Genomic DNA, 11,845 nt, shown 5'->3' with positions numbered 1-11,845 from the left:
GAAATGTAATAATATTGTCATAATACATTGCACTTTTACAAAATTAACCTTATTAAAATCTTGAAAATAGTGTATAATGTAGTAATTTAGGGACATAATTGAAAGAATAACCATCATTTCTACATTGAAAAGTAAGAATGACATTCATTTTGAAACAATTTTTTCTCTAAAATGACACTCATTTTGAAACGGGGGGAGTATCTTGATTCAAATCACTCTTTCTTTTGATTCAAATCATAACCTCATGATTTAACTCTAATCATTTTGTTCATTTTTGAACCTTTTTGTGCCTAACCTCTACCACGTATAAAAATCTTTTAAGTATTATTTTTTAGTAAAAAAAAGTCCTTGTTGTTTTTGTTAATTAACAAGTGAGGAAATTCAAACAAAAATAAGTCTCTCAATGAGATTCTTTCAGATTGAGATCTAGTGAGATCAAACCCATATTTTCAAAAAGCTTGAGAAAAACTAGTGAGAGCTTTTTCCCTTTACAAACACTCTTCCTCCCTGATTCAACCTTGTGAAAAATTTCATTGAATTTTGTTATTGTAAGATCTAAGCTGTGTTGTGTGAGATTCTTTAGATATAACTTTCACCATCTTCAATATTGTACCAAGAAACCATTGTTGTGGTACTCATCTCTAAATATTGAGTTTGAGTGGTAGATCCAAGGTACATTAGGGAAGCTAATGTTTTTTTTTGTGTGTCAAGAAAAAGAATCTTTTTTTGTCTATGGTAGCTGATTATGAATATCAAGTAAGAGAAGAGTTTCTTTATACTCCACAGAATATTTCAGTGAGATTGATGAAAGGTTGTTGCATAACAAAGTTGTGACTTGTCCAATCTTTCTTATGAAGAACAAACACTTAGACAAGGAACTAGTAGGGTTGAGTAAATTTCAGTGCAAAATAAAAGTTTGGAGTAGGATTTTTGTGTCTACCAGGATTATTAGATCAAGATCATTGAAGATCTCGAAAGATTTGCATTTTGAGTATTCATATTCAACAGAAGGAAAAGTCAATTTAAATCTTTGTTGGCTAAAGTAGTTGAATTATAATGTTCATATTGTTGAATATTCGTTGTACCAAAAATATTTGTATATTAACTTTGTAAACAAAAGTAGACCTTACCATTTTCATATGGTAAAATAATTGAAGAGTGGACAAAGCTCTAGTGAGAAATAAGGTCGATGTGCATATTGTTGATGTTATATGAATTTGTACATATGTTATGGATACATTTATGTACATGTGTTGGATTATTGTGTGCCAAGTGGGGTGTGAGATATATATATTCAGATTCTATTCGGGAATCGTATGATCATGTGCCTAGTGGGGTGTGAGCGATGAAGTTTCGATCGTGTGCCCGGTGGGGTGTGAGCGACGAAGAGTGAGATGATCGTGTGCCCGGTAGGGTGTGAGCAATGCACCCGAATTCCGATAGGAATTAATTGGCGAGTTCTTATGAACTGATGGTACCACATGCATTTGCGTTGAGTCGCATTGGAGTCACATTTGTCTATGTGAATTGCATTTGGTGTGTTTGTGTGCTAATTGTGTAAATTGGTACTTTATTGATAATTGTGATTGTATTACTTGATATCTCGTATCTTTTGAGCCATTTTGTATATGCAAACATGTGATATGTATTTAAAAAGTGTTAAATAGATGTATGTTGATGTGAGAAGAATTCTTTTATTGTATGTTGTTATACATTGTTTATTATTATATATTTCTATTATGATACTAGTAGAAGACCCATGTCCGCACGGGTAGTTCAAATCTTAAGATGAATAATGTATTACAAACACATAAAAAGAAGTTTAAAAAATCGAATGAGCAATGTTAAATTAAGATTCATAAAGGTATTATAGTGATAGCGACCCGTGAAAGTAGTGAATTTCAGTGATAAAATTCACATAAAAAGTATTATAGTGGTAGTGACCCATAAAAACAGTGAATGTCCGAATAAAAATGAATTAATGTAAAAAAAGAGATATTATGGTGGTAGTAACCCGTGCATCTGCATAAGAAATTTAATTTATTTTTTAAGTTATTTTTTCATTCATATAAAATATACATATGATCTGTCACATGCTATAAATAAGGAACATCATCTCATAAATCAATACAAACATAAAAGAAGAGAAATCAAATTCATTTTACTTTGAAAATGACTACTCTGTATATAATAATAATAATAAATAATAATAAATTACTTATTTAAGTGGATTATCATTATGAAAGTTGGGAAAAAAAGAAAAAATGAATGCAAAGTTGGACTTCATTAGAGAAGAAAAGTTAAAATTGTTTACCTATAAAATGGCTTATCAATCTTTAGAATCTATTCATTCTAAAAAAAGGCAGGAATAAATCACACATGAAATAAAATATGTCATCATCCCTCTCATTCAGTAGTTAGTAGATTACATGAAAAAGATGCATTGAACCGTCATTGGAGCAAGTGCTATTTACAGGTACCTGTCTCAAATCTATCTCTAAAGCATAAAGAAGATAAGCAGAAGCCCAAATAAGCATACACTTAAATTGTTGAGCACATTTAATTTTAAGAACTTGTTGCCAAATATACAATACAAGTGTAGAAAATATTTTGAAGGAAAGCCTCTATTAAATGTTTTAGCAACATGCAATCAAATCTCTGTTTAAACCATTCCCAAGTTATTATGTCTTGATAAAATAGTGAAAGGCCACACACATAATTTTATAGTATCATTGATTTGAATATGCGCAAGGCTTTAAGTGAAAAAAAAAAACAATGGAACACAAAAGAATACGAACTAATTTAATGGCAATGGAACACAAAAGAATACGAACTAATTCAAACCTCACATGTACACATAAAGATATATGACAGGAAATGTTTATCACAGCCAACTGCCAAAGCCAGCACCAACTCCTGCCAGCCCACAAGCAAATAGAGTAATTTTGTTGGCCTGGCTTAAGAAAGGTGTCCATACAGACAATAATTACTGATACACAAAAGCAAGCTGCAGATTTAACCAAAACTAAAATCAGGGAAATAATAGAAGCACAACACTGACATGTAACTGATTATATAGTTAGGGGCCCAGGGATGTCCATTGACAGCATCACAAAAGCATGAGAACAATAAATAATAGAAGCAGAACACTACAGAAAGTAGACATTGTAAGAAAAATACAGTAGACATAGAAATAAATAAAAGCGAATATAAAACAAACAAAAAAACAAATATAAATTAAACCTCAACAAACAGAGTGTTTGATAAGCCTTTGCAACAAACAGAAATGAACCTTTAGGCTTTAGTTGACGTGCTATAGAAAAACTGTCCAGAAAGAGCCAATTCGGAGGAATCAATGTAGAGCATCGACGTAACTCATTAACGGTACGTCAAAAGTACGAGCATTATGAGCAACCCATATCAGGTATCCCCCAGGTTTCTGACGGCTTTGAACATAGCGTAATAATATGGGAATCAGATCTTCCATCCTACAAAAAATTACTTAAGAATTGAAAAACAATCAATGATCTCCTATGCAAAACTAATTAAATAGTTCAAATAGACTCTATCATCAATGTCCAGTGTCCACAAACAATTTAGTTCATAGTCATATGAGAGCATGAGGATAACTGGATAAGTACTGGAAACATGTTGATATAGAAAAAACATGCAGAGTAACGTGACCCAGAACTTGGTTACCTTCTTAGCTACACACTCACCGTGGAACCATGCACAATGACTAAAATGAACAATGGAAGAAGAAAATTTCAACAACCACACTCACCTTCCAAACTTCTAATGTAATCATTGTATGACAAACATATAGTATCTTATTCCAACCTATAGAATCAGTACATGGTCAGTACATGGGAAGCTTCAACAATGTGCGATGAAGTGCAAATTAAAAATTGACTTACCATTTTTTCACGCATTCGAATATTGCTTCAGGTGATGTTCCAACAATAACAGATTATTATATTCTGCTTGATCAACATGCACGCCAGCAATACGCAAGTGGCGCCGCGAATTCTCAACTTGTCCAAAGCTATAGAAAGTTGCAAAACCTAATAAGTTAACAAAATATAATATAAGGAACTGGTATCAAAGCCCATGTCAAACTTTACACTATATTAAAATTAGAACATTCACTATTAAGTAAATATGTGTTTTTTTACTACTGAGTTAGACAATATATTGAGAACCTCATACAAATAGTTTTGGCTATGTTGGTACATCAATGAAATAAAGTTTAAATTGAAACAATATCCCTTTCTACAAGTTGAAGCTTTACCCGTATCTTTTCAAATAAACCAGAATGTAGAGCATGTCAGCTTTGGACAATAGAATGCTTGATGTTTTATATTAAACATAACTTTATAAGAAAAAAGTAGCATATTGTTAGGTTCAATTTTATTCATCAAAATCACCGAGGAGACAAAATTCTATATCCTGATTTAGAGCTAAAAACATTATGCTTAAGGTTGAAAAACAAAGCTAAAATGGAATTAACCAACCTGTTTATACCAGTAGACAAGACAGTGATGATATATATATATATATATATATATATATATATATATATATATATATATATATATATATATATATATATATATATATATATATATATATATATATACTTTCTTTCCATACAGTCAACCAAATATTCCTCTCTCACTAATGATATTTTCATCCTCTTATACATTACACTCTTACAATATCCTGATTTAGAGCTAAAAACATTATGCTTAAGGTTGAAAAACAAAGCTAAAATGGAATTAACCAACCTGTTTATACCAGTAGACAAGACAGTGATGATATATATATATATATATATATATATATATATATATATATATATATATATATATATATATATATATATATATATATATATATATATACTTTCTTTCCATACAGTCAACCAAATATTCCTCTCTCACTAATGATATTTTCATCCTCTTATACATTACACTCTTACAAGAAAGTGATGATAGAAAAAAAGGTTAAATAAGTTTTTGGTCCCTATAAATATTACAGTTTTCATTTTTAGTCCCTCCCTGCCTTTAGGCAACGATTTTTACAAAAAAAACCGTTGCCAAAACCAGTTAAAATCGTTTCCAAAACCCAGGAGGGACTAAAAATGAAACTGCAATATTTATAAGGACCAAAAACATATTAAACCCTAGAAAAAATCAAAGAAAAAGGAAATACCAGAGATTGGCATTGGAGTTTGCTACCTTGCCATCCGTATCTCAGCTTCGTCCTTAAGCGATCCACTAACCACCAAGCAGCTAGTATCTTATGAGTACAAGAAAAAGATTGCAAAACTCATAAGTGTATGTCTATTTTAAAAAGAACAATTATATTTATATTGGGATTTGCAACAGATACCTTTCTCCACTTCACTTCAGTACGTTTTGGTTTATAGGTAGAGCAGGAACATTTACTCCACTCAGAAATGTATCCTCTATAGAAAACCAGAGAATAGTGTATAAAAAGTATGATTGATTAAATTATCAGCGATCACGCAAATCAAGATCTGGAAGAGATATTTATACAATCCTCTTTATAACAATCCTCTTCAGCTTCTCTTTATCATATCAATCACCATACCTCCCTTGTTCGTAGGATGGTCTTTCATAGATATTTATACCGCCTCACACACCCACATCACAATAGGTAACATCTTTGACAAATAAGAAAAATATTATATCAAACATGTGGAGGACACAAAAGTATGAAAAATAAAGTGATTTATAAAGATAAATTGATTTTTCCTGTAATTGTTCTTCTCTGTCTAGTGGAGTTTGTTTCTATTCATCGGTATTTTGCGAAGGCTGAAACAAAAGAATATAGTTGAGAGGTTTGTTAAGATAAAGTTATACCTCTAATCGAGGGAAAGGCATGAACTATAAGGAAGTAAGAACCTTTCCCACATGCCATCAAATTATTTTGCAGGAAGAATACATTCATTGATGCTAGAAGACTGGCCAGCAAAGCTGATATCCTCACATGGTCCTTCCTCTCTAAGCTGACAAAGAAAAATGCAAATAATATCCACTAAGCTCCGAAACATCATTGCAGTCCACGACACCGCCATCGTCAGCTTATCGGAAACCTTCATTATCAACTTAAATCGTGCAATTGCCTGTCTCTCAAATAAATTACCATCTATAATGTTCTTGAGCTTTGCTTGTGCTCTCTATTGTTAGCCGTAACAAACCGCACGAAGGGAGAATCCAAGATCTTGCAATGTATGTTCAGACATATGTAAATAATGAACTCTTGTTGCAAATTTCAGAAACAAATATCATTCAACTTAGAACTTCCAAAAAATTCTCATTCAACTTCATCACAATGAAAGAAATACCCAAGACATATGTAAATATTTTTAAGAACCAAACTAATCTAAAACAAAAATAAACATAAATCATACCTCCTATGAAAAAGCAAGAAACTGAATCTGGAAGAAGGAAACGAACACGAACATCTTCACACCTAAGAACTGGATCTGAAAAAATACAACTAAGTATGCAACATCTTCACACCAAAAACTCCAGCAAAAAAAATACAACTGAGTAAGCAACAACTCCATGTCAGACGGGGAACATTGTTAACAACAACACAAAAGCCATTAGTAAGCAAAATCAAAAATAAAATAAAATCTAAAAATCATAAGCTATGTTAAGAAGCTAACATAAATCAACTTGAACATGAAGATGAAAAACGAAAAACAAATGTAAACCATGCAAAACTGACAAGATCTCAAAACACCAAAACGCATGTGCAACTAAACATGAAAATACAATCAATGTTACCTTACTAGAAAAGGATCAAAATCGGTGGTGGATGAGCTCAAACGGCGGTGGTGGAAGAGGTAGAAGGGAGATGAATGGATTTGGATGTTTCTGAGGGACAATATGCTTGGAGTCACGGAAATTTGCATCAAGGAGGAGTGTTGAAATTGCTACAAATTTCTATAATATTCTAAATATAATATGTATGAAAATGGTAGAATATCCTTGAATTATAGTGTATAAGAATATGGTAGAATAATCTAGAACTATAGTGTGAATGGATATGTTAGATCAATCTAGAATTATAAGTGTATGTAAAATATAGAATAACCTAGAACCATCATGATACTAATCTATCATGAGAATTCTAGAAAGAACTAAAGAGATGTAGAAATATTCACCACCATTGAGAGGTTGGTGACTTGAGCCTATAAATTGGCAAATGGTATCTTGTAATTGATCATCCAAGAAATCAATGACATAGCCTTCTTTCTAAACAAATCTCTAAAACTATCTTTTATCAAACTAATCAACTACCAACACAATGCATGATGGAGAGAGTATTCAAATGCTATTTTATCCTATCTTCATCATATCATTTGTTATATAAAAGTGTACACTTTAGTTATAAGTTGTCTAGGCTATTCACTTTAGCTGCAACAGTGACCGCAACCACAACCAAATCCGTGATTTAAAACCATGGCAGGAGGAAGCTCTCCCTCCTTGGCATGGATTAATAATAACAAGCTGACTAAATACTAAGAAAACATAACTGCAGCAACAAGCTGAAAAAACAAAAACGACACCAACATAGCACCCTGCAAAAATGTAATGAATTTCCATCATAGATTATAAAAAGTTATCAATGAGGTTCCAATGCATGATGGAAAGAGCATTCAAATGTTATTTTATCCTATATTTATCATATCATTTGTTATATAAAAGTGTACACTTTAGTTATAGGTTGTCCAGGCTATTCACTTTGATGCATCACTCTTATTAGTTAAAATTCTAGTGCTGGCCAATGACTCATACTTTTATCCTTTGACATTGTATGTTTCTACTCCATTTCTCTTATCAAGGCTTAAATTAAAATATAAACTATATATAAACACATGACACAAAACTTTGGTCTGTAATACTATACTAATACTAGAATTTCAATCTTACTTTTAGAACTTGTAAGTGGCGCCTAAATTGAAGATGAAGATATTGCTTCAGGTAAAGCCTATTCCACTATAAAATCCTAAAGTCTAGAAGTTATTTCCAGTAACATCTTTTCGATCAAGTGCCTAAAGAAAGGAATTAGTTCAGGTTCATACATAGTGGCTTCTAGGGCGAGGGTCCAATTCATCTTACAAAAATATGTCTCGGCCCACCACCTCTACTCTATTGCAGTCTTCACTAAGGATCACTCCTTCACTGACTCATTGATCTTTCAAAATGAATGAGATTGGTCATCAATCAAATAACATGTCACTACTAAACATGTATAGGTACCAAGAGATGATGCAAGTTGTTCCCACACTACATAAATCTTAGGCTATAGATAATTCCTACTGTCATGGAATCAAATTTCTGCAACAGAAGCTTGGATTCAAATTTAAGGCTTATGTAAGATGATGTCGTGTCAAATTTGATTCACAGGAATGGATAAGATGAGAACCAGTTATTCAAATGTCAAAAGAGAAAAGAAAACTATAGCTGGACAATGATAAACATCGATAAGATGAGAACCTTGCTTGTGAGAGAGAAAATACACCATTAGCAAACTTGAGAAACAATGACAAATAAACAAAAACTGATATAATTCCAAATTTAAAACAATGACCAATAACAAAAATTAAAAAATAAAGTGAAGAGCATCTAGAATCCCCAAATTACATGAAAACGTGAAACTGGATATAGAGGAAAATTTGAAATAAACTTCAAGTCGTTCAAACCATCACATCCGTTGCATATGTAGGATCCATTGCTGATATGGCATAGCCTTGAAAATCAATCAAATAAAAGTTTGCATGTTGTAGAGGCCCTTGTGCATGAAGATAAATCATCTAACATTTGGTCCTTATTCATACCTATGGAACATTTACTATGAATTGTCAAAGTGTTGAGTACTTTTGAATTCTCTATTATATATTTTGCAAATTTGAAATCCCAGCCGGTGCCTCTGTAACCACTAAAGCAACAAGATTTAAGTTCTGATGAAAGACATTTTGGAGCAATTTGGGGATCCTTCCAGCATATGCCATTCCTCTCTTCTAGAACTCCAGTATCCTGTCAAGCAATCATATTTTTCCAAAAATTAAAGTACATTGAATCGATTTAACTAAAAAAACCTGACACAAAAATTATATAGATGAAGAAAACCTGAATAATAAGAATTTGAAGTTTGGGAGACTGTTTGAGTATTGCTAACAACCAGATGCATCTGTCGAACCAATCGATATCTTTAAAGTTAAGCTCCAAGTGAGTCATTCTTTGAAACGTGGGAATAGTGCGTAACAAGACAAGATTGCCGAAGAAACATAAACGCTTACTCTACAAGATTTACACGTAACCGAACATTAAAAACTTATAGTGTTAAATCACAATTTTATTTAACAGATCAAGATATTCTTACCATATCTACACACAAAATGATTGTGTTACGAAGCATACTCAACGGACATCTTATAAGATCATCATTTAACTTAGCTTTGATCAAATTAGGTAAGGCCTCATAAGTTTCTAGGAGATGAAGGTTTTTATTGTCTCCGATATTGATACTGTGTTTTGATTCAAAATCCTGTAGAAGCGGGCATCGTAATAAAAGATTGTAGAGTTGTTGATTACATTCAAAAAGTACGTCTTCCAAATGGAGAGTTTTAAGCTTGGGTAGAGGTAAATCCTGCATATGAGAAATATCTCCAATCTTAATGCCTTTCAGCTTAAGAACTTCTAGTGTCTCGCAATTGAGAATGCTACGAGGTAATTCAATTGATGGTGGACCGCAAACTGGAACGATTAGGTTGAGAGTGAAATTTTGTACTCCTCTATCTCGGACGAACTCAATAAATAGATTGATATCATTTTGGTAGCAAAGAGAATACTGATGATATATGAAGCGAAACGAATGGATTGGTAGGGCGATGTCTCGCTGGTGCAATGTCGAGTGCATAGCAGAGAAAATTCTCGAGGGTGAAAATCTGAAGGCTGTTTCGTCGAAATCAAGGGTGAAGACAGAGAGCCATAGAGGTTTCCATCTCTTTGAGAGCACACTTGTGGTTGCAGCATGTTTGGTTGACAGAAAAGAGAGTACATGACAGAGAGTTGAATCCGGCAAGCCGCTGATTCTATCAGCCGTTGGAATGGGTTGATGTGAAGACGTCATATGCGGCGAGGAAGTGGAATTGGAGTAGCAGGGGAAAGGAGCCATTCTTGAATGGACACGGTCATAAATCTATATTCTTAGACACAACCAATAAGAAGTTAGTAATTTTTAATTTATTTTTATTTTAATTTTGTTTATAATTGGATTCATGGGGTGGTTGAGATTATGAAGGAGAGAGAAAATTCTTAATTTATTTTTTAATTAATTAAAATTATGTGATTGGTTGTGTGTAAAATAAAATCTTAGGTTTCCTTTCTTATGGTTTATGAGATCACCAAACTCAAAATTTTAGAATATATTTCACTTTTTTTAACTAAAACCGTTGCACCTAAATGATTTAACTATTATCCATTACTAGATTGTTGACTAGGGTGATGATGCACGGTTATTTTTGAATTGGAAATTATAATTTTTTGTTAAAAGTTACTAATATCTAATTTATTATTAACATGTTAAACTATATTATTAGTGATAACTTCTAATAATTACATCACATCAACATATTTTTTATTGATATTATTCTTTTATATAATTTTATATTTTATTTACTATTAAAATTGAATTATTTATATAATATAATAACAAAATTTTAATATTAATGTTAAGATTTTTTTTATAAAAAATTTTAATAGTTAAATTTATAGTATTTTGAGGCTAGGTATTCACAAAAGTACCTTTTATTTGAAAAGATTTGTGGAAAATGAAAACGTTTTTTTCGTATTATTTCTCTTTAGCAACACAAACCATTTGTGAACTCTACAAGTCAAAAAACACCATATACCACCATTTGTGAACTCTACAAGTAAAAAAATACCATATATCAAATGTAAACAATGTCTTGCATGAAACAAATATAGTAACTCAAATAACACAAATATGGTTGTTAACAAACTGTGATAAAATTTAAGTTTTATTCACAACGATTTATGGTAATAAACATGGTAAAAAGTATTTTAATATTAATATATTTATATGACTATAAGGACAAGCTTTTTTTGTATCAAAAATAAATAAAAATTGTTAGTGTTGGGAATCAAAGTAAATAACCTTTCATCTATCACAAAGGTTGTTATTAAGAACCGCGATGAAATGTCTTAAAATAAAATAATAAATAATTCAAGCTTGCAAAAAGGATTTATTACTACAGTTATTTAAACGGCCGTAAGAATATAGTGTTAACAAAGATATTTTTCATGGTCGGGGCTTTTTGAATAAGTTTTTGGTCCCTATAAATATTGCAGTTTTCATTTTTAGTCCCTCCCTGCCTTTAGGCAACGGTTTTTACAAAAAAAACCGTTGCCAAAACCAGTTAAAATCGTTTCCAAAACCCAGGAGGGACTAAAAATGAAACTACAATATTTATAAGGACCAAAAACATATTAAACCCTAGAAAAAATCAAAGAAAAAGGAAATACCAGAGACTGGCATTGGAGTTTGCTACCTTGCCATCCGTATCTCAGCTTCGTCCTTAAGCGATCCACTAACCACCAAGCAGCTAGTATCTTATGAGTACAAGAAAAAGATTGCAAAACTCATAAGTGTATGTCTATTTTAAAAAGAACAATTATATTTATATTGGGATTTGCAACAGATACCTTTCTCCACTTCACTTCAGTACGTTTTGGTTTATAGGTAGAGCAGGAACATTTACTCCACTCAGAAATGTATCCTC

The 11,845-nt window shown here is 31.8% G+C and overlaps 1 protein-coding gene across 1 annotated transcript; it reads right to left on the bottom strand.

Annotated features, from left to right (window-relative positions):
• Positions 1–7,255: 7,255 nt before the first annotated feature.
• Positions 7,256–11,071, bottom strand: LOC131639224 (F-box/FBD/LRR-repeat protein At4g00160-like). Its single transcript, XM_058909725.1, has 4 exons — positions 10,848–11,071; positions 9,424–10,242; positions 9,171–9,341; positions 7,256–9,077 (listed from the first exon to the last, which is right to left on the bottom strand). The coding sequence occupies exons 2-4, from the start codon at positions 10,216–10,218 to the stop codon at positions 8,799–8,801; spliced, it is 1,245 nt and encodes a 414-aa protein (XP_058765708.1). The 5' UTR covers positions 10,219–10,242; positions 10,848–11,071; the 3' UTR covers positions 7,256–8,798.
• Positions 11,072–11,845: the final 774 nt, after the last annotated feature.

Source organism: Vicia villosa, unplaced genomic scaffold (assembly GCF_029867415.1).
Source record: "Vicia villosa cultivar HV-30 ecotype Madison, WI unplaced genomic scaffold, Vvil1.0 ctg.002564F_1_1, whole genome shotgun sequence".
Classification (NCBI taxonomy): domain Eukaryota; kingdom Viridiplantae; phylum Streptophyta; class Magnoliopsida; order Fabales; family Fabaceae; genus Vicia; species Vicia villosa.
This window is presented reverse-complemented; position numbering and strand designations above follow the sequence as displayed.

Coding starts and splice junctions, on each gene's coding strand:
- LOC131639224 (XM_058909725.1), bottom strand. CDS start 10,218: ATGGCTCCTTTCCCCTGCTACTCCAATTCCACTTCCTCGCCGCATATG. Junction 9,342..9,423: donor TCATTTTGTGTGTAGATATG/GTAAGAATATCT, acceptor TAAATCTTGTAG/AGTAAGCGTTTATGTTTCTT. Junction 9,078..9,170: donor TTCAAATTCTTATTATTCAG/GTTTTCTTCATC, acceptor ATTGCTTGACAG/GATACTGGAGTTCTAGAAGA.